The sequence below is a fragment of the Scyliorhinus canicula genome, chromosome 21 (assembly GCF_902713615.1).
Source record: "Scyliorhinus canicula chromosome 21, sScyCan1.1, whole genome shotgun sequence".
Classification (NCBI taxonomy): domain Eukaryota; kingdom Metazoa; phylum Chordata; class Chondrichthyes; order Carcharhiniformes; family Scyliorhinidae; genus Scyliorhinus; species Scyliorhinus canicula.
Window position 1 is genome coordinate 59,033,401 of NC_052166.1, and position 22,680 is coordinate 59,056,080.

Sequence of the window (22,680 nt, forward strand, 5' to 3'; positions counted from 1 at the left end):
TTTAAATTTATTTTTTAAAAAAAGTAACTTTTCTCAAGTGCGAGCCCCAAATTATCAAACTTTCATGAATTCAATTTCACAAGTTGCTATGGTATGGGCTAAATTTGAAGACCTCCCCCCATCCCCATTCTCAACGGGACCTCAAAATTAACTCACCTCTGAGAATTTTCTCCCCACAAGGTTATTAAAGACAAGCACAGCAACATCTAAATCACTGTCTGGATTTCATTACTTCCTTTCCTCTGGTGTTGCAGTTTTAACCTTAGTAATGGCTTGGTCCTTTTCCATGGGGCTCCTCAATGAAATAAAAATGTGACCTATCTTGCTGCAGGAGCGGCGGGAAGAGGACAAGGCCATTAAACAGAGGGCAGCGAGCCCTCGACCCACCAGCAAATTAAGCAAAGCCAAAACGTCAGGCCAAATTTCCACAAAGAAATGTTGTGGACATTTTATTATAGTGTAAAATGCAGGTGTCAGTAAAATAAAAGGGATACATCTCTTTAACATGCTGCACAGAGCTGTTTTTCTCTTTTGAAACCAGTCACACTTTCCAAAGTTAGACATCTCGAGCATTAATAGAAAAAAATCAGTACAATTTAAACGGAATGTCCAGTAAACCTCAGGTCATTAAAAACAGAACCAAAGTCTCTGGTTATCTACACTGTTAACTGTACAAAGGCAAATACTACAAGTTAAACAGCTTCAACTTAATAACATCCCTTTTTTCTTAATCAAAACTTATTTTTTTTCACATACGTAATTAATACTAGGATTCATTCACTTGCTAACATAATCATACATATTAGATCACACCACGTAAGAATAAGAATTAAAAAATAGTCATTAGCATGGCTCGTGGAGACTTTGCCGAGTCCAAATTTGAGAGAGGTGTATACCAAACACAACAACCTTTTTTGTATTTTTTTTTCATACTAAAAAATAAAACCTGTACTTTTATTTAATTGTATCATCTTTTCTCATCAGGCAATTACACAGACAGGTGCAATCTAATCGCAGGAGAGAACCGAGAAAGTATATGACCATCAAGTCTTTAGCACATTGGAGGCCCCTTTCAGGCATGCGAACAGTCCAGGACTCTTTTGGGGAGGGGGGTGGGGGTGGGGATAGAGTGGGGGAGGGGGGGCAGGCAGACTACAGTGCGAACGGTAGTGTTCTTTCATTACATCCACGTACAGATGTGCACCCTGCTGCTGTTCAATTTTCATTCATCAATTACAAAATGTGCCTAGGTTCTTTTTTTTTATTATTTTTTTTAAATACATTTTTTAAATCCTCATCTTTGCCGCCTGTCACCTTACGTAAAACATGTATTTTGGAAAAAAGTATTAAATTATTATTCACAGTTCTCATTTTCAACTCCTTTTAAAAAGAAGCGTCTGTTGTGCTAACTTCTTTTTTTTCTTCTTTCCCCCTCCCCTCCCTACACAGAATTAATGGACCAGTACAAAAATTTACCAGTCCAACACAGTTTTGTATTGAGTGCCCACTCACATAGGGATGCAGGCACAGTTTCACAAAAGTGAGACATATTTTTTAATATATATATATAATATATATTATATATATACCGTGGTCGTTAGTACCTTTCAGTCTGTATTGTACAGAACTCCAGACCGATACCTGGGACTCGTACATTGCCACTACCGAGTCTCAGGATATGCAGTACCAGCACCAGTATTCCTACCCATCTATCGTTGGGATGTATACAGTTCAACAATGCACCGTCTTTGAACCCCCACATCTACACTACTATTTATTATACTTTAAAAACTTATCCTGTAGTGCTGCCGATGTAGGGGAGTAATCTTTTTTTTAAAAAAATTAAAAAAAAAAAAACAGAACAAACCACCATTCGCATTTTAGCCTGTCCAAACCATGGTGTTGGTTTTAGGGTCCCCGAGTGTTCAATCCACAACATCTGCACCCCTCAACTTCACTATTACTCCATTAATGGTAAATCTAGAAAGTTATCGTAATAAGTATTTTTTTTTCCCTCTAGTGTTCAGAAACAAAAGTATACGTTTTTCTTCTTCAAGGCGTCATAAATCTTTTCAACCTTTTTATTAAAAAAGGCTCCACACCCATAATGATTCAAATCTCATCACAAGGACGACAATTTATTGATCCTGCAACAGAGAAAGAGATACAACGTGTTAGAACATAATTGCAGGGACACTGGAGGAGAGTCTTGGTTGGAAGAAATGGAGAGATCCTCAGGAGAATACAAGGTGGCCTCCTCCTTGTCTGAAGGCCCTCGTTGTTGTTGTGGTACTTAGGTACTCACTTGCTCTTCACGACCTTAGTTAAGTGCTTATTCCTCATGGGATGCCTTGACCGAGAGTGTCGGCCAATATCACCATATATGAGACACATCACATTTTTCACCCAACATCTACACACAAATCTTCCAGCACACACCACTGAATAGAGATCAGGGGCAAATCCCCAGGCTGTTCTTTTGTTGTTGCCCTATTAGAGTCTGTAAGGGGAACTGTAGTAACCATACCACTATTGGTCAGCTGAAATGGGCTAACTCAGCATAGGCCAGGAAGCTTCCTTGTCCTCATCACTATCTCACACACACACGTCAATACATTCACCCACAATCATAAGGAGAAAGCCAATTCTCTTTGCCATAAATCGTTACATTTAAGCGTTTCTGCCAATTTAAAATTGTGATGGAGTTTGCTATGGTAAGGAAAAGACGATTGCTTCTGGGGAAATCCCCAAAATCGCAGCCATAAATATAAAACAGTCACAAATAAATCCAAATAAGGAATGCAGGAGAAACGTCTTTACCTAGAGAATGGTTAGAATGTGGAACTCGCTACCACAAGGAGCAGTTGAGGTGACTAGCGTGGATGCACTTAAGGGGAAGCTAGATAAGAACGAGGGAGAAAGGAATAGAAAGTTACGTTGATGAGATTAGATGAAGTACGGAGGAACATAAACCTAGTTGAGCCTATTTCTGTGCTGCAAATGCTCTGTGATTCACGAAGACGATTCAGTTAATAGCTGAGTCATACATATCCTATGTTCAATAGCTGGTCTTTGCTGAGTTAACCAGGGTCGTGATAAAGGTCATTAACAACTCTCCTCAGCACCATGGGTTAGGAAGGGCAGATACAACCACAGCCAGAGTACTCTGCTGATGGCTAGGTAGTGATCCCTGTGACTTAAGTGTGTGCGGGGGCTGCCAAGGTCAGAGTCAGACAGCATAATACTGAGTATGTCTATGGTGCTTGCTAAAGAATGCCGTGAAGACGACAAACATCGAATGACTAATGGGACACTGTACCGATGGATATCTAGCAAGACCCACAGAACCATACCCGAATAGAGAAGGGAAAACACTAGCAAGGAAACAAGTTTAACAATTCCAATCACTAAAATAGAATTTCATGGCTTTACAAATAAAAGCCGTGTAAAACCTATTGTGGAAAGAGGAAGAAAGAAAAGAAGAATTGGTAACCTGTCATTTAGAAGTTATATGTATTTCAGTGCTGATTGCTACAACAATTAAGTTGGCTTTGCACAGCAAATGGCATTCATCCATTTGATTATAGAAAATGATCCATCAACTTGGCTTTAACCAGGAACACTCAGTCTGACATATTTGCTTCATTTCAATCCATTCAGAAGATGCAGTTTATATTCACATGCACTGGATAAGACTTATTTATATTGACAGTGGGTGGGGGAGGGGGGAATCCCATACCTCCCTCCCTAACAGCACTGTGGTTGTACCTACATCACATGAACTGCAGGGGTTGAAGGCAGTTCACCACCACCTTCTAAGGCAATTGGGGATGGACAATAAATGGTGGCCTAGCCAGCAGTGCGTACATCCCACGAATGAATAAAATGCCTGAAGGCACATCACAGCAGTATTATCAACTACACAGCCACATTAGGGGCTATTCGGACAGGTGATCAAAATCATGGTCGAAGAAATATAAGGAACATCTTTGAGGAAATAGGTGGAGAGGCAGAAAGATTTAGGGAGGAAATCTGACTGAGGGGGATAACTGGAATTACCAGTGTCCTCCCACTCCACTAGTCCAAGACTTTGTGCCATAATCACCATGGTAATGTTTAAATGTGCACTACTTGCATACCTGATGACCAGGGGCCTGCCCTTGCTGTGTGGCCTGTCCATAGTACGCTGCCTGCTGTCGGTAATACTCTGCCCAGGCTGCACTGTAATCTGGTTGGGAGCTCTGCTGCGGAGTCCCTGGGGCAGTTCCCGTGGCCTGAGCTGATAAAGGAGGAGAAGTAAAAACAACAGGATTAGAAGTAATCTTACCAGGCACCAAAATTGCAAAATTAAGCATGGCACATTACAATAAACCAGTGCAATGATTCAGAAAAATTAATCAATTTCTAATGGAACAGAACATTGGGGTGGGGCAGGGCAGAAGGAAGAGGAAAGAAAGAAGGCAAGAGGGCAGAAGTGCTGTGAGAAATGACCCAATGAAGCTGGGGAGAATTGAGGAGTTAACACTCGACAACCTTGGTGTACAGACAGGAAGAGGCCATTTGACACATTGAGCCTGGTAACCTATGGCCACAGCAGGTCTCTCTCACTCGCTCACTCTCAATCTTTTCGCATTTTCCATACACATTATAGATCTGCCTTCCAAACATGACAATTAATGACAACGCCACAACCATGCTACGCAGCACTCAGCATTCAAGACTACCTCACGAACCACGATTTGCCCAGATTCTCTTAATCTTCCTTGCGGGAAACTAAATTTGAATCTCCTATACTGGCAATGTCACAATGAGGAAGAATGACTAGCATTGCTGGGGCCCCAATACTCCAAAGGATCAACAGATTTTCAGCCCCGACTCAATATAAATCAACTTAGTTCAAATGTATGGGCTTTTGCAATGTAGCGAAGAGATCAACAAACAAATATTCCCTTAAAAAAACTGCATTTATATCGCACCTTTAATGATCTCAGAACATCCCAAGAACATCCCAAAGCCCGTTACCTACACTACTGTAATGGAAGGAAAACAACAGCTAGATCCCACAAACAGCAATGTGATAATGACCAGATAATCTGTTATTGTGCTGTTCATTAAGGCCAGGACATGGCAGAGAATTTCCCAATGCTTCTTCAGAATAATAGCACTGGATCTTTTACATCCAGCTGAGACAGCAGGCAGTACCTCATTTGAAAGACTGCACCTCTGACAGTGTAGCACTGCTCTCAGTACTGCATGATCCACCTTGATTTTGTGCTCAATTGGAATCTGCAATGCTCGACACGAGATAGGAAGGAGAGCTACCACTTAGACACGGTGAAAACCGTTATTTAGTGGATCAAGTTTAAGATTTCTTTCCTGCGTCAGATCCCTAATTGGAGGGGCGGCATGGTGGCACAGTGGTTAGCACCGCTGCCTCACGGTGCTGAGGACCCGGGTTCAATCCCGGCCCTGGGTCACTGTCCGAGTGTAGTTTGCACATTCTCCCCTTGTCTGCATGGGTTTCACCCCCACAGCCCAAAGATGTGAAGGTTAGGTGGATTGGCCATGCCAAATTGTCCCTGAACTGAAAAAAAAAATCGGGTCCTCTAAACTTATATTTTAAAAAAATTCCTAATTGGAGGGATCATAATTTGGAATGAAAATTTGATGCCAGAAATTTGTATTGCAGTGATGGTAATTTTATTAAAAAGTTAGAAATCATAAGTATAGTTTGCAATCAATTGAATTGAAACACTGGTAGGAGACAAATTTCAACCTTGTTCTGGACATGCAGTGAGGATTATTGCTGTGCTTGTTTTGGGGCAAGGTGAGGGCATAGGAAGAGAAACAGCTACCCGCGCTTCATTGGTGTAAGTCATCAGAACTTATTTTATACCGCAGCAGAATGTAAATGCCCAGGTTCCTATGATCTCTGTACACCACCCATACGGCGATAGTGGGAGCTCAGAGCAATCATTTATTTCAGTGAGGTTTGTTGATGTCAGTGACCTAAACCAGTTTTATTTCCAGTTGCTACGTAAACAATAGCAATGCTAAAATCAAAGGCACAGCAAGGCCACCATCCCAGTGGCTCTTTCCACTCCTTTCCTTGGAAAAGCAGAGAAACGTTTTTTTGCCACCAATAACCTGCAGAGCTTAACCAGCGACTGAGGTCACTGCTGAAACCAGAAACAGATGGTGAAGCACGGATGCCTTTGAGGGGGAAAAAAACTTAAAAAACAATTGGTTTTCCTCTCCAACCTCCGCAGCCACCAGGCAACTTTCAGGTGGATGTTAAAGTTGTTTGGGAGAATACTGTGTTAGTCATGCCGTACTCGTCTTTCACCCTCCTGACACCTGCGCGGTCCAATTAGTGGTTGATATGACAAAATACAGAAAAAGTAAGAAGCAATTCTTCCATATCGAAGGCCTGTTCACTTGGGAACAGGTTTGACTGGCGCAACAACCAATAATACTTTTCAGACACACTGGATATTTTAGGTCTAGAGTGGGAAAACAAAGACACTACTCCCTCAACTAATCTCTGTCAGCATTTTATTCCAATCCTTTTGTTCCACACATACTGTAACAGTTATCCAATCAATTTCATTTAATTTATTATTTTCCTCTTTCCCTTCCCTCCCCTACAGATGCCGTGCATATGTGGATATCAAATTACATCACTGAATTGACAGCAATTTTGATAGATAAGTATTTCCTACAAGTACTGCAGGCTCTTTCTACAGAATCAAAGCAGAATACTGATCAAGGGGAAGTGCAGACAATGGCCCGTCAACTATCTGCTGGTAGCTGAATTGAGCTAGGTTTACACAGACTGGACCATTTTGATTCAGTTGCCTAAGAGCACATGCAAATTAATCGAAGGTGGCTTCTCAGGAGCGAGACACCTGTCAAAATCCTTTCATGCCACTCCTGAAACACCCCATTTCCTTGTTACTTATTTTGATAAGTCTATTATACTCATACGAGTATAATACTTATACCAAGTATGCCATATAGTTACAGATTGTAAATTGGACACATCAGAACAAAACAAATTATGTCACTCAAACCACATGGCCCAGAAATTGAACAATTTCCTAAGCATAGAGTTTGAGGAGAAGCTTTTAGCGTTTTACAATAGTCTGAAGGGCTCAGGGGAAAGAGGAGTGGAGCTACATCTCTTCTGCAGAGCCAGCCTTTGCAGACACAGTGGGCTGAACGACAATCTTGTGTGCTGTAGAATTCAATGATAGCATTAATGTAGAGAACATCAGGGGCGTCACGAGCCACAAATTGTCGTCAGGTCGAAGGAGGAGATATATAATCAGTGAACAAATGTTTGGTTGAAGAGATGGGTTTAAGAGCAGTCTCTTGGGAGAGAGGACGGATATGCAGAAGAGATTCAGGAAATAAATCTACAACATTGGGCTTAAACAGCTGAAGGAATAGCCACCAAAGGTAGAGTGGAGGGATTAGGAGAGGTCAGAGTTAGGGGAAAAGAGAATTCAGGACTTTTGTCACGAGTAGGCTTACATTAACACTGCAATGAAATTACTGTGAAAAGCCCCTAGTCACCACATTCTGGTGCCTGTTCGGGTACAGAGGGAGAATTCAGAATTCTCAGCGGGTACGGGAATTGAACCCGCGCTGCTGGCCTTGTTCTGCATCACAAACCAGCTGTCTAGCCCACTGAGCGAAACCAGCCATCATGGATAAATCCAGGATTTAAACATAAGGAAAATAATTTTACGAGTTGGGGGAGAGGTAGCCAAAGTATTTTTAAAAATGTATTCTTTCATGAGATGTGGAGATGGCTTGCTAGTCCAGCATTCATTTCCTATCCCCAACAGTCCAGAGAAGGTGGTGGTGAGCTGCCTTTGTGAACATCTGCAATCAATGTGGTGCAGGTACAGCCACAATGCTGTTAGGGGTTTTGCGTTTTGACCCAGTGACAGTGAAGGAACTGTGATACAGTTTCAAGTCAGGATGGTGTGCAGCTTGGAGGGGAACTTGCAGCTGGTGGTGTTCCTATATATCTACTACTCTTGGCCTTCTAGGTGGCAGAAGCCATGGGTTTCGAAGGTGCTGTTGGAGGCTTGGCAAGTTGCTGAGTGCGTCTTGTGTATAGTACGCTGCTGCCACTGAGTGTTAATTATGGAAGGAGCATATTGAAGTGATGGAAGGGGTGCAATTCAAGCAGGTTGCTTTGTCCTGGATGGTGTTGAGCTTCTTGAGGAGATATTTAATCAAACTCCCGGCCTGTGCCTTGTAGATAGTGAACAGGCTTTGGGGAGTCAGGAGGCGAGTTACCTGAAGCAGAATTCCCAGCCTTTGTCCTGCTCTTGTAGCCTGAGCATTTATATGGCTTGTTCAGTTCAGATTCTAGTCAATGGTAGCTCTCCCCCAGATGTTGATAGCGAGGGATTTGGAGATGGTAATGCCATTGAATGACATGGGGCGATGGGTGGATTCTCTCCTGTTTGAGATAGTCATTGCCTGGCATGTATGGCACACATGTAACTTGCCACATCTCAGCTCAAGTTTCAAGGCTGCCCAGGTCTTGCTGCATGTGGAAAGTGTTTACTTGGGTATCTGAGTCATCACAAATGGTGCCAGGCATTGTGATGTCATCAGCGAACATCCCCATTTAATGATGCTATGGGGGATGGTCATTGATGAAGCAGCTGAAGATGATGCTACCCGAAGAGCTCCTGCAGTGATCTCCTAGTACTGATATGATCAACCAACAACCATAACCATCTTCCTTTGTGCAAGGTATGACGCCAACCAATGGAGAGTTTTCCCCGATTCCCATGGACTTTAAATTTTACCAGGGCTTGTGGATTCCATACTCGGTCAAATGCTGCCTGATGTCAAAGGCAGTCACTGTCATCTTTCCTCGGGTTCAGCTCTTCTGCATGTTTGGACTAAGGCTGTAAAGAGGTCAGGTGCTCAGTGGCCCGGGCAGAACACAAACTTAACATCAGTGAGCAGGTTATTGTCGAGTAAGTGCCAGTTGATAAGTACCAATGGCCCATTCCATCATTCTGCTGATGAATGATGAGATGGTAATTGGCTGGGTTGGATTTGTCCTGCTTGTGGACAATGACACACCTGGGCATCTTTCTACTTTGCCAGGTAGATGCCAGTGTTGTAGCTGTACTGGAGCAGCTTGGCTAAGGGTGTGGCTAGTTCTGGAGCTCGTCTTCAGTACTATTGGCTGGGGTGCTTCCAGTGCCCATTGTCTTTTCAGTGTCCTGTGCCTTCAGCTGTTCCTCTGTTAATCACAGTGAATCAAATTGGCTGAAGACTGGCATTCTGGGATGTTGGGGACCTCAGAAGGAGGCCAAGACGGCTCATCTACTCAGCCCTTCTGGCTGAAGATGATTGCAAATGCTTCAGCCTCATCTTTCGCACTGATGTACTATGCTCCCCAGTCAATGAGGATGGGGACATTGTGGAGCCTCCCCTCTAGAGAGGTGCTTAATCCACCACTATTCAGGCTGGATGTGGCAGGACTAGAGCCTAGATCTAATCCAATGGTTGTGGGATCTCTTGGCTCTTTTGCATGCTGCTTCTGCTGTTTGGCATCTTCCTGTGGCACATCTTCACCAGAGTGACACCTCATTAAAGGTATCCCTGGCATGCACTCTTCATTGAACCAGTTTGGATGGTAATGGTGGATTGGGAGATGTGCTGGGCCATGAGGTTACAGACTTGTGGTTAAATACAATTCTGCTGCCACTGATAGCCCACAGCACCTAATGGTTGCACAGTTGAGTTTCTAGATCGGTTTGGTATTTATCTCATTTAGCACGGCGGTGCCCCAAAACATGGAAAGTACCCTCAAAGTGAAAATAGGACTTAATCTTCACAAGGACTGTTCAGTGATCATTCTATTGGTACTGTACTCTTATGGAAAGATGCATCTGCGACAAGCAGATTGGCGAGAATGAGGTCAAGTAGATATTGCCCTCATATTGGTTCTCTCAGCACCTGCTGCAGATCCTGCCTGGTAGCTTTGTCCTTTAGGACATGGCCAGCTCGGTCAATAATGCTGCTATCAAGTTGCATTCAATGGACATTGAAGTTTCCCCCATCCAGAGTACACCGTGTCGTTGCCACTCAAGTGTTTCTTCCAAATGGCGGGTTCCCGAGTTGGCACAGGGCAGGTATCAGGAGGTTGGGGGACCTGTTTATAGACGGGAAATTTGCAACCCTGGGTGAGCTGGAGGAAGTTCGGGCTCCCCCCAGGGAACGCCTTTCGGTACATGCAGGTGAGGGCGTTTGTCAGGCGGCAGGTGGCGGAGTTCCCTCTGCTGCCGCCGTGTGGGGTCCAGGACAGGCTGCTCTCGGGGGTGTGGGTTGGGGAGGGGAGGATCTCGGCGGCGTACCAAGTGATGCAGGAGATGGACGAGGCCACGGTTGAGGAGTTGAAGGGTAAATGGGAGGAGCTGGGTGAGGAGATTGAGATGGGGACGTGGGCGGACGCCCTGCGGAGGGTGAACTCCTCCTCTTTTTGTGCGAGGCTTGGCCTCATACAGTTTAAGGTGCTGCACAGGGCTCACATGACCGGGACAAGGATGAGTCGGTTCTTTGGGAGTGTGGACAGGTGTATTAGGTGCTCTGGGAGCCCAGCAAATCATGCCCATATGTTCTGGGCATGTCCGGCATTGGGGGACTTTTGGAAGGGCGTGGCAGGGACGTTGTCGAGGGTGGTAGGATCCAGGGTCAATCCGGGCTGGGGGCTCGCAGTATTTGGGGTTGCGGAGGAGCCGGGGGTGCAGGAGGCGAAAGAGGCCGGTGTTCTGGCCTTTGCGTCCCTGGCAGCCCGGCGGAGGATTCTTCTTCAGTGGAAGGACGCGAGGCCCCCAAGCGTGGAGGCCTGGGTCAATGACATGGCAGGGTTTCTCAAGCTAGAGGAGGTGAAATTTGCCCTAACGGGATCAGTGCAGGGGTTTTTCAGGAGGTGGCAGCCATTCCTGGACTTCCTGGCAGAACGATAGAAACAGGCCAGCAGCAGCAGCAACTCGTGGGGGAGGGGGGGGGTGTTTTGTACTAAAGGGACGGGCATAGTTGTTCTGTGCCAATGTCGGGCATTAATTCATTTCCTCTTGTGTATACGGGGGGGGGGGGGTTCTGTCCTATCTATTGAAGGGACGGGCAGATGTTTTGGGGGAATGATGGGTGTTAGTTTATCTCTTCCGCTGTGTATGCGCCCCGGGGGGGGGGGGGGGGGGGGGGGGACACACGACGATGACACTGTTCTTTGTAAAAAATAATCTGTCTTTTTGTTGTTGATATTATGCAAAAATTTGTATAAAAATACTTCCAACATGGAGTACCGTATCCACCAGTTGGCTGGGAGTGAGGATTCGCAAGGCGACTCCCTACTGTATACCGCTGTGACACTACCTCTGGTGGGTCTGTCTGCTGGTGGGTATGTCAGCAAGTACAGGAAGTTTGGTGAGCAGGACCTGGTAAAGGTAGCATACAGGCAGTGAGGTTTAGGGCATGGGGGATGGGCAGCTAGCCTGGAAGTCATTGACGAGTCAAGTCTGGTGGCACTAAGAGTTTCAAATTTCAGATGGAGACAGAAGCAGGCAATGCTATATATAAACATGAAGTAGGTGATCTTGACCAGTAGGAGCAGAAGTTCTTCCTCTCTTCCCTCACTTTCACCCCCAGCCTTCTTCCCATCTCCAGCCAAGCGTTAGGGGGGAAAAAAAATCATTTTGAGTTCTGTCATTAAATTTGGCAGAATCTGTGCCGCCTTGCAGTTGTCGGCATCAAAATTTTATTTCTGTGCTGTAAGAAACCATTAATTACACTGCAACTTTCTTCTAAGGTGATAATCACTCCACAGGTTTTCCTCAGCTATTAGAAAACTGTTTGTGTTTGTGCAAATGTTCCAGTTGTGAGAATTCTAATGCAGAACATAGGAACAGGAGTAGACCATTCAGCTTCTCCCGTCTGCTTTACACTTCAAGGATTTCAAAAGGAGCTACAAGTGATTCCAGTTTCATCATTTTTAATTATTTGGTGGTGCAATTGTGAAAAGTAATGCATCTTTTTTAATACGAGCATCTGCAGAGTGGCTCTAACTGCGGCCTGCTCCTTCAAACACAACTCAGTGGTCAAGGGACAGAAGATCAAGGACAGAATGTCTGGGTGGGTTTCCTCCGGGTGCTCCGGTTTCCTCCCACCATCCAAAAGATGCGCAGGTTAAGTGGATTGGCCATGTTAAATTGTGTCCAAAAAGTTAGGTGGGGTTACGGGGATAGGGTGAGGGCTTAAGTAGAGATGCTCAAGGGCAGCACGGTGGCCTAGTGGTTAGCACAACCGCCTCACCGGCACTGAGGTCCCAGGTTCGATCCCGGCCCTGGGTCACTGTCCGTGTGGAGTTTGCACATTCTCCCCGTGTCTGCGTGGGTTTCGCCCCCACAACCCAAAAATGTGCAGAGTAGGTGGATTGGCCACGCTAAATTGCCCCTTAATAGAAAAAATAATTGGGTAATCTAAATTTATTTAAAAAAAAAGTAGAGATGCTCATTCAATGGTTCGGTGCAGGCTCGATTGGCCAAATGGCCTCCTTCTGCACTGCAGTGATTCTATTATAGGTGATAGAAAAACAGAGTGTAGGTGTTGAGACCAGGTCTGTAACTGAGTGTGAAGAGTAAATTCTCAGGCAATAATTCGATCATGGCATGCTTTGGGGGGAAATATTAATATATTAGTCATGTTAAAAATGCCAATGGAAATCACACAGAAATTGTGAACAAGCTTTGAGCTGATCTTCTTGTTGGTGCTCAACTGGTAGCCACCAGGACCAATTCCCTCCGGAAGGCTGCTAAATCTGAAGGATGGGGTCATCGGAGATGCTTTTATGTTTGTTGGCAAGGGTGCACCAGTTAGTGGAGTGGTCTTTCCAACATGGACTTGTAGGAACATTTTTCAGGACACATTTATGATATGGATCCAGATACAATGCTCCTTAGTATGAATTACGTTACTCTACACTAGCATCATGAATGCCAACACTCAGGGTATAAAATTCCAGAGCATTCAGTAACAGAGGGTGATTGCCTCAGTTGACACTATTCCTGCCTTTGATGCTTCAAGAAAGTTCAGTTTCCACTTGTCACCATCAGCAGCTCAACTATTCCACAATACTCTTCATTGGCTCAGTAATAGAATACAGCAGCTTTGCTCAACAGGACACAGAGAGAAGCCATCATTGCTCAACTAAACCCAAGCAAGGTGATACGAGGATAATTTACCTCACAGCAGGGTCTCCACATTAAAGAGATGTGACTGGGCAGTTCAGCGTGTGAGCACAGCAGGTGCTGAAGTGAGTCCTCCTTAACTACTGCTATACCACAACCTCTGCACCAGTTCAGAAGTCTGCAATCAGCTGCAGAGCTCCATCCTCAGTTTCAGCAGGTCGAACAATCTCTTCCAGACCGCACTGTTGCTGTAATACCATTCCCCCTTTAGTCAGAAACTTAAATACAAAGTTAATCATTTGATGAACCAGCGCTGCAGTGAAAAGTATTAGCCTGCATAACTATTCAAAAAGGCTACATATGCAGCTTTCCAATTTTAAACACTGCCTATAATTTTATACAAATATATATCACACGTGCACACAGCTGTTAAAATTGATATGCATCTCCAAGGATCAAATACAAGATCAATCCGCTCAGAGGTTGGATATGAAATGCTTTCACAGACATAGATCACAAGAATGTAGCTAGCAATTATTAGAGTTCTTTTTACAAATAAAAATCCTCTCTAGTTACTCCCGTTTTTTGAATTCCCATCCCTGCTATTTTTTTCCTTTGTACGATACTTGTTGCCAATTTAGAAATTGTTACAGTTGCTCTTAAGTTTTGTACTCATAGAACATAGAACAGTACAGCACAGAACAGGCCCTTCGGCCTTCAATGTTGTGCCGAGCCATGATCACCCTACTCAGTTTCTCCTTTACAGCTTATGTCCATTTGTTTCACCCATTGCACTTCAGATCTTCCTGCAATGATCTTTTACCAGCAACTCACTTCAGTCTCCGTAAATTAAGCATTTGGGTATTCCGTCCAGCTTTGGCCCTTATATTCTATGCTGGCATAGTTAACAACCACAGCCTTACTCTTAATAAAATGCTGCATACAAGTCATTTAAAGGCTTACCCTGGGTCAAACCCGACAAAATCATGTCTCATATACCTGCGACTAGGTTACCAGATTTCAACCGCAGACCACGCAATGTACTAGATACTTTTAAAAAATGAAACAATCAGTGGCATACCTATTTGGTGCACATCTGACCCCTTGGTAGAGATGGGTAAGTAACAGGCCTTTCAGAACAATGAAACATGGAGATAATTTTATACCAGATGTTTCCATTCAGAAATGTGACAGTGTTACAACAGATGAAGCACTCTGCTGGTAATGAGGTCACAACCCACCAATGGTTCATGGGGATTACATTTATGAAGCACATAATAGCCAACTGCCTGTGCTAACAGTCACAATTCAACAATGGCCCTATTGTAAATGAACATACTATCCTTAAATAGTAATTTCAAATGGGGGGGGGGATAGCAGCAATTAAATACAATACCAGTATCCCTGGTTTCACCATTCACTAAACAACCCCTTCCACAAAGGTGAGTTTTTAACCTGCGTGGCACATAGCAGTAGCTCCTCAACTCCTGCACTTGCCACACGGCTTGCTGTATAAAAAACTATGAAGTACCTACAGCATCGCATAGGGTTCACCCAATGTTGGATTGGTTGGTGTTCTCAATCAGCTGGAGCAATGTTAGATGAGGTACGCTGATATGCTTTGTCACCCTGATTCACACGTGCTGTACCTAGAAACATAGCATGCAAGTTGACAAGTCCCATCCGAGTGAGAGCATGTGTCACAATCCTGTCCAGCTCATGCACAGAGCTTCAAAATTTGCACACGGGCTGTTAGAAAGACTGGGGCCGAGACCCACAAATTGTCCCCTGCAGGTCTTTAAAACTAGGCCATAAAACAGTTTTCAGAACGCAGTACAGATTGTGCATTACACTCGGTGTAGAGTCAGTGACTCTGAGGAGTTGTGAACACACAATGAATCACAAAATAAAAGCAGTTAACAGATTAGCACTTACAAATGAGCTACAGCACACGTGTGAGGGACAAAACTATGAAAAGACAAAAGCTGGGCAGAACAAATTTCTGTGCACAAGAGAAAATGAATCAAAATTAGATGTTGCATGGTAGCTTTTTAAAAAAAAACCCATAAAACTAAAGAAATGTCAGGAGGGGTGTACAACAATTAATTCAGTAAAATGAAACTAATCCCATGGATACTATTATTAACGGCTCAGGATTATAGCAATACTATTGTTCCAAACCTCATTTAAACTGCCTAGGGCAGTTTCCTGTGCAATGGATTTCAGTGTTGGCTTATGCCAGGGCCGAGCAAGATTTAGGATTTCACATTTAAAAAGCGTTGGAACGTTTTGGAATCTGAAAACAGTTCTCTTAAACCAACCAGGGCTATTAATGAGTTCATTTACTAATTTAAAATTTTAGCAGAGAGAGAGCCTTTTTGATCCTGGATCTAGTAGGCAGACCTTTTGCTGATACAATTCCACCCCATCATTCCTGAATGTGGAGAAGCCGGCGTTGGACTGGGGTGAGCACAGTAAGAAGTCTTACAACACCAGGTTAAAGTCCAACAGGTTTGTTTCAAACACGAGCTTTCGGAGCGCACCTGAGGAAGGAGCTGCGCTCCGAAAGCTCGTGTTTGAAACAAACCTGCTGGACTTTAACCTGGTGTTGTAAGACTTCTTACTGTGATCATTCCTGAAGGCATTACTTCAGGCTGAGGAACAATTCCATAGCACTGCAGTACTCCAGGTGATAATTTCATCATACAAGCAAAAAGGTTGTTCTAGCCGAATAAACAGCACAGATATGTGCACCTCTGGCTTTTACAAGAGGGGTTACAGGGTAACTATCAGCAAACAGAACCCTAGTTGGCTCAACTGGGGGAGGATGGAGAGATAACGAGACAGCAAAATATCAACTGCAGCATGCCAACAGCTTTTCAAGCTAACAACACAGCTGAACATGGGACTGTCGGGCCTGCATTGCTTAGTGCAAATACATGACCTCATTTCCTTTATCTGGATGGAGGAGAACATGCCAGATCTCAGACTCCGTAATCGGGACCACCTTCAAAAAAGGTGACTGCAGTAACTACAAAGGAAGTTTCCTGCTGTTGGCCACAGGGTAGGTCAGCACAAGAATCCTCCTTAACCGACTCCGCCCTGTGGTTGAAGAACTCCTCCCAGAGTCGCAATGTGGATTCCACCCACTAAGTGGCACAATGGACATAATCTCCACCCCCTACAAGAGAAATGCAGGAAACAGCACCAACCCTTGTACACGGCCTTCTTTGACCTCACCACGGCCTTCGACAAAAGTCGCTGCCTTGAATTATGGAGCGTTCTCCTGTTTCAGCTGCCCCCCCCATAGATTTTTCACCGTCCTCCACCTGCTCTATGATGACAAGCAAGCCATGATCCTCACCAATGGATCCACCACAGAGTCAAGTCACATTTGGACTGGGGTCAAGCAAAGCTGTGTCATCTCACTGACGCTCTTCTAGATCCTCCTTGCTACAATGCTCCACCTCAACGTCAGCAAACCCTCCACTGAAGGGGAACTATACCAAGTAAAGTTGCCATAATCCCAGAAGACCACAGACTGCTTTCCCCTTTTTGGGGGGGGGGGGGGGGGGGGGGGGGGGGGGAGTTGACTGGTGATTTAGCCTGAGTATCACCACACCTCAGACAGGGGGCAAGGTTGAGGAGGAAGGGGGGAGGGGGGGGGGGGGGGGGGGGGTCTTCATGAATAATCTCAACCGGTACAGGAAATGAACCCGCACTATTGGCCTTGCTCTGCAGCTGTCCAGCCAACTGAGCTAAGCAGGCCCCTGGAGCTAAACTACATAATGGGAATCAGTTCAACCTCTGCCACCTGCAGGCCACACCGAAGGTTGTCTACCAGCCTCTGTCATTGAACTACAGCATGTAGACTCTGCGCGTGTCTGCACACACTCGAGGCGGAGCTCCAAGCCATTGTCAACAGCTTCACCGAGGCGTGTAAGAACAAGGCTTTACACTAAACATCCGTACGGCAAAAACCCTCTGTCCCACCACACAACACTGCCCCCAGCTATCAAAATCCAAGATGATCCACTTTCCATACCATGGGAGCCTACTGACAACAAGGGCAGACATTGACAACAAGGTTCAACACAGCCTTCAGTATGCCTTTGGTCACCTGCGGAAGAGTGTTCGAAGACCAGGCAGCACTAAGCTCATGGCCTACAGAGCAGTAGTGATACCCACCCTTCTATATGACTCAGGCATGGACTATGTACAGCATAGCCCTGAAGTACCACCAGCCCTGCCTCTGCAAAATCCAGCAAACCCATCGGCAGGATAGGTCAGCGTCAGCATTTTCATACAGGCCAACATCCCCAATATTGAAACATTGACCACGCTGGATCAGCTCTGCTGGGTAGGCCACCTCATCCACGTGCCTGACACGGGACTCTACTTGGAGCTTTGACACAGCAAGCGAGCTCTCCTCTCTCCCTCCCCCCCCGGGGCAGAGGAAATGCTTCAAGGACACCTTCAAAGCCTCCTTGAAAAATTGCAACACACCTAGCAGCTGGCAATCCCCGACTCAAGACCACCCAAAGTGGAGGAAAAGCATCCGGGAAGGAGATGAATCCCTCAATTTTCATCAACGGGAACAATTTGAAGCCAAGCTCAGACAGCGAAATGAACGCGAGGCAATTCAGGCACCCACCCACCCGCTCCTCCTGTCCCAGGCACACAGACAGACTGCAGATCGCGTATCGAATTCCTCAGTCACCTGAGAACCCATCCTCGACTCAGTGGGACTGCCTAAGCGGTAGTGTAGGAGACAGAAAGCTGGCTGGGATTTGTGACGAGATGAATAGAGACAAATACAATGGAATAGTTTGAGAGATTCAACCTGTGCACACAGCCCAGCAACACCTTATCTTCCCAAATAGTCCAACTCCTGCACATTGAGATGGAGATAAAGAATTAGAGGATCAAAGGATTGATCTGATAGTTTTCTATGTTCGTACTGCAACCAACATTTAAAGTGCCTTTTTATGAGCCTTTATTTAAGGCTTCAGATGAAAATAATCATGCAGCAACTGCCACTTTGGAGGAAAGCTTGGAACTCCAAAGAACTTGCAGAACAAGAGACATGCGAGTTGTATTTTATGACTCCCTAACAGTGAAATCAGGATCCTCTAATAAAAGTAAGAGAACAAATGACAATAATAAAGCTGCAGAATTGATGCGCTCTCACGAGTTTGGTTCCTTTCTGATTTTGAGGAGTTGTGGGGTTCCATGGGGGGGAAAATATAGAATTGCTTTCTCTAAAAAATCATCTTGCATCTCAGTCAGAAGCAAGCAACAGAGCGGACAGCACTGAAGGCCATCACAGCTCCCACCAGGAACAAATTTCAGCAGTTTGGAAATGGAAATCATACAATCTAAAAAATGCACATTAGAGAGCCAGAATGAGATTGGGAAGAAAAATAACTTGTTGAAATCAAATGGCAGAGCAGACCCGATGGGCTGAGTGGCCTAATTCTGCTCCTATCTCTTATGGTCTACACCGATTGGATACTAACAGTAGCATGAGGTTTAAAGGGAAAAAGCTGGGGTCAAAATAGATTAATCGGCGACTAAATTGAATAGTTTTTTTTAAAAAGAGACAGTGCAGGCAAAACTAACCCTTGTAATAGGGACAGACCACAGATTTTGACCCCCTTGCCCCTCTCCTTAACTCATCTTGTGGATCAATTTCAAAAGGGTTGTATTTACCATGTCACAGTCCAAGCAGGGAACGTCAGTAGCTCAGTGGACCATGGGATGTCACAATCAACTCCATTCTTATTCTTAACCTATCTCCACACTTCCAGGAAAGGGGGGAGGCTAGGAAAAGATGCTCAGGAGCAGGAAATTAGGCCAATTAGGCCCTTTCATAACCAGGAAAGACAGTCAAATGATAGCAATTCTTGAGCCACCCAAAGGATCAAAGGAAGAGGACTTTCCCCAATTGGTACAGCCCTGTGTCATAGTAGTCACTGGTGAGATGCTCAGTTGTTTTGCCAAAGGAAACTTTGCGATAGCTTTGCTTTTAACACTCAAATTGTTCAGTAATTGAGATTTAAATTTCAAAAACGTCAATGAAGAGCTTCTTTAATATGTACAGAATAAATCACATAGCAAAGCTGGAAATGAAAGTGGATCATTTCAAATGGACTGCTGTGTCAAAGCTTACAGAAAACTAGATTACATATTTTTAAAAGCAATACCAATGCAGAGTATTGCAAATTGTTGAGTGAATGGGTTAGCTTTTAAACCCAACTTCATATACCTACATACACAGATATTGAAGAAAGGAATCCCACAGCTCGAGGAATTAGGTGGTCAAGGAATTAATCACATTGGTGCAAATTTGCTGGATCCAATGCTCATCTCAGTGAAGATTAATTTTACCCTTATGTCAGACAAGAAAATTGTGAAAATGTGCGATCGAAGATTGTTGAGCTCTTGATGCAGAAGTTAATTCGAAACAGCTCCAATTCCAGCTTTTAGTCTTCAAGTTCCTTTTATCCTGTGCATGTTCACAACAGGGCTCTTCAGGAAGGTGGCTAGCATTTGGCCTCAGGGCACTGCCAGACCATCTTAAATCAGCGACAGACAATATCGTCAGCCAGGAGATGGCACAAGTCACTAGCAGGCGTGGACCCCAGCAGCAACCACAAAAAAAACCTCAACATCAATAGCTCAGGAATCCTTTCCCCGGCCTTTTAAAGAGCTCGCAATGCTGCTTTGACCCTGAAGGGCTTCTGTCCTTCACGCAGGCTACAAATGGCATTAAAGAGGCGGGGGGCGGGGGGGAAGGGAGCTTTTAAACATAAAAGGCTGCAGGGGACAAGGGAAAAAAGAATCTGAGAGACTTGGCCGCAGTCATAGGACAAGACCCTTAAAGGAAGGTCAGGACCAACTACAGGTTCCACCTGCTATAGGAGACAAAAGATCCTTCATGCTTTTTTGTTGCAAAACAGAACTCCAATATCCAACAAGTTATTGATTTGCAATGAACCAAGCACCAAATACTATGGGTGTAACCATGTTTATAGTAGAGACCGAGGTCATTTAAAACAGATACACACTCGTCTGTAGAAAATTAGATTCTTGAGTCAGGATCCCTCCCAGATAGTCCTAATAGTTCAAAAAGACAATTATTACCACTGCTTCCTAAATAAAGTAAGCACATACCATCAGGCTTTTATTACATTCACTTGCTGTTTCAAATTTGTTTTTAAGAGGACCCAATTATTTTTTTCCAATTAAGGGGCAATTTAACATGGCCAATCTACCTACCCTGCAATCTTTGGGTTGTGCGGATGAGACCCACGCAGAAACGGGGAGAATGTGCAAACTCCACATGGACAATGATGCAGGGCCGGGATTGAACTGGGTCCTCGGTGCCGTGAGGCAGCAGTGCTAACCACTGTGCCATCATGCCACCCACAAAATCAATTTATAACTGATAGGGCCACGTAAAGATAATATGAAATTGTCCAAAGCTTGACATTGCACAAACGTATGCACCTCAATGTTAAATCTCTACTTCAAAGCTATTTTAAGTCTGTCTGATTATAATTGTTTGCTGCTCGATTAGCTGGTCACTGAGTGAAATGTCTAGAACCAACAAACCCAGGGATTTCTAGATTGTACCTGTTGCATCCAGTTGAACAGCCACACAAAGCACGACAGCTGAACCCCAAATCTCCAACAACCAAAATTATGAGTGAAAAGTGATCAATGCGCATCCCTGCAACAACGCATTCTTCCAATTGCTGCAATGAATTGGAATTCTTTCCCCAGAATAGAGACGATCAAAAATTCTTGTGCGGCAACGTCATCACGCGTTTTGATGAGGTTAAGCCTGGAAAATAATTTCCACTAGATTGGCAATAGGTCACTTCTTAAAGGACATAAATTTAAGATCACCAGGCTGACGTGAGAGATGAAGATAATTAATTTGCTTTTTGTACAAGACTTTAGCAAACTGAATGCTCCAACAGAAATAAGTGGAAACAAGATTTAAAACTTTCGGAAAGGAAAAAAATTCAATGGGGGGGGGGGGGGGGGAGGGGGTCAACAGCTGTAAAATTAGATCACAACTCTAGCTCTTTTGCAGAGCCAACACAGGCATTATGAACTCCTCCTGTGGTGCATTTGTATTTTAACACAAATAAAAATCACACAATATTTGATGTGCGCTATTATACACAGAGCTAGAAGAAGCAACTTAGGAAACAAACTGCTCATCGGTTACAAAAAGCCCCCACCCCCCACTCAGCACCACGTATTTGGGCTCTTGCCTCCTTCCCTTATGTGGCAAAATTGCAATTCTTACCCCATCTACTGCTCCAAACGTTGCATACATTGTTCAAATCTATCAAAAGGCAGAGTAGATAGTTTCAAAAAAATATGTTTAAATTTGGCTGTGCTCCCGGCTCACGCGATGATTAAGCTTAAACTGACTAGCTCGTAGGGCATTAACTTCAAAGTACTGTTGTGTCGGCAAGCACCGTGGCATATCAAAGTAAAATTACCAGGACCTGTCAAGGCATCAAAGTCCATCCCAAGAAATTTTCCAATATATCCGTCGGTTGTCAAAATGGAATATTCTAACACCCCACCAACCTTTGGCCACAGGACGGGCAGGCAATGTGGCGTGCTGTTCGCTGGTCCATACAGACCCTTTTCTGGAAGGCCTGTTGCTCTTGAACAGCTGTACAAGGCAAATAAGACAGCTCGCAAAGCACTGCCACGACCTCAGCCCCCCCCCATCACTATCAGAGCTGCTCCCTGTTGCAGTTCTGTAGTAGGAACATACTATGGAACAAGCAGGAATCGGCTCAACTCTGCAATCTCCTGCAAGGTGTTCCTACTTTACTTGTTTTGACTGGGATACAGACCAGACAATATTCCTCCGCACCCCAAGAAAAAGTAAAAATTCGGTGAGGAGGTTACCTGTTCCAAAACGCTGCGTAACAAAAGCTGCATTGGTGGTGTCCCGTGCAGACTTTTGCTCTATTGCCCAGAGAACTGTGGAAGCTGAGCACCGTTACCACAGCTATGGGGCCGCTCAATCAAAACTGGATTTCAAGGATTTAACTGACAGAGGAAAGGAAGAAGATAGACAGAGACACAGAGAATGGAGAAGAGGGGAAGATGGGCGAGGGAAAGAGAGAAAGAAACAGGAAAGGAAAAGAAGGGAATAAAATATTTCCCTATTCCACAAAACCTGCTTTCTGCAAATACCCTGCAAGAAGGCAACTCAAACGCCACTTACAAAATATCAGTCCAAGAAAAGTGCATACCAAGTATTTTGTAGTAATCCTCCCAGGCTTTGGAATAATCCATCTGACCAGTTTGGCCACCATTCTGATCTGTGGGCAGGTTTAAAAAAATTACATTTCACAAATTCATATTAAAGACATCATATTTCAAAAAAAGGTCAGAGATCTTTTGCAAAACA

The 22,680-nt window shown here is 44.4% G+C and overlaps 1 protein-coding gene and 1 long non-coding RNA gene across 9 annotated transcripts in view; one reads left to right on the forward strand and one right to left on the reverse strand.

The window, feature by feature from the left end:
- Window positions 1-412: 412 nt before the first annotated feature.
- fubp3 (far upstream element (FUSE) binding protein 3) overlaps window positions 413-22,680 on the reverse strand; it is a 108,069-nt gene continuing 85,801 nt past the window's right edge. For 3 of the 8 annotated variants that reach the window (XM_038781569.1, XM_038781577.1, XM_038781576.1), the window contains exons 17-21: window positions 22,523-22,591; window positions 21,553-21,591; window positions 4,140-4,279; window positions 2,821-2,899; window positions 413-2,147 (exon numbers count right to left, since the gene is read on the reverse strand). In XM_038781569.1, the coding sequence (XP_038637497.1) occupies window positions 2,849-2,899; window positions 4,140-4,279; window positions 21,553-21,591; window positions 22,523-22,591 (299 nt within the window). In that variant the 3' untranslated portion in view covers window positions 413-2,147; window positions 2,821-2,848. The remainder of the gene's footprint in view (window positions 2,148-2,820; window positions 2,900-4,139; window positions 4,280-21,552; window positions 21,592-22,522; window positions 22,592-22,680) is intronic. The other 5 variants (XM_038781570.1, XM_038781571.1, XM_038781573.1 and 2 more) reach the window with 5 other exon arrangements.
- LOC119955428 overlaps window positions 8,499-22,680 on the forward strand; it is a 47,514-nt gene continuing 33,332 nt past the window's right edge. The window contains exon 1 of the long non-coding RNA XR_005458469.1: window positions 8,499-8,778. This is a non-coding gene — a long non-coding RNA (uncharacterized LOC119955428). The remainder of the gene's footprint in view (window positions 8,779-22,680) is intronic.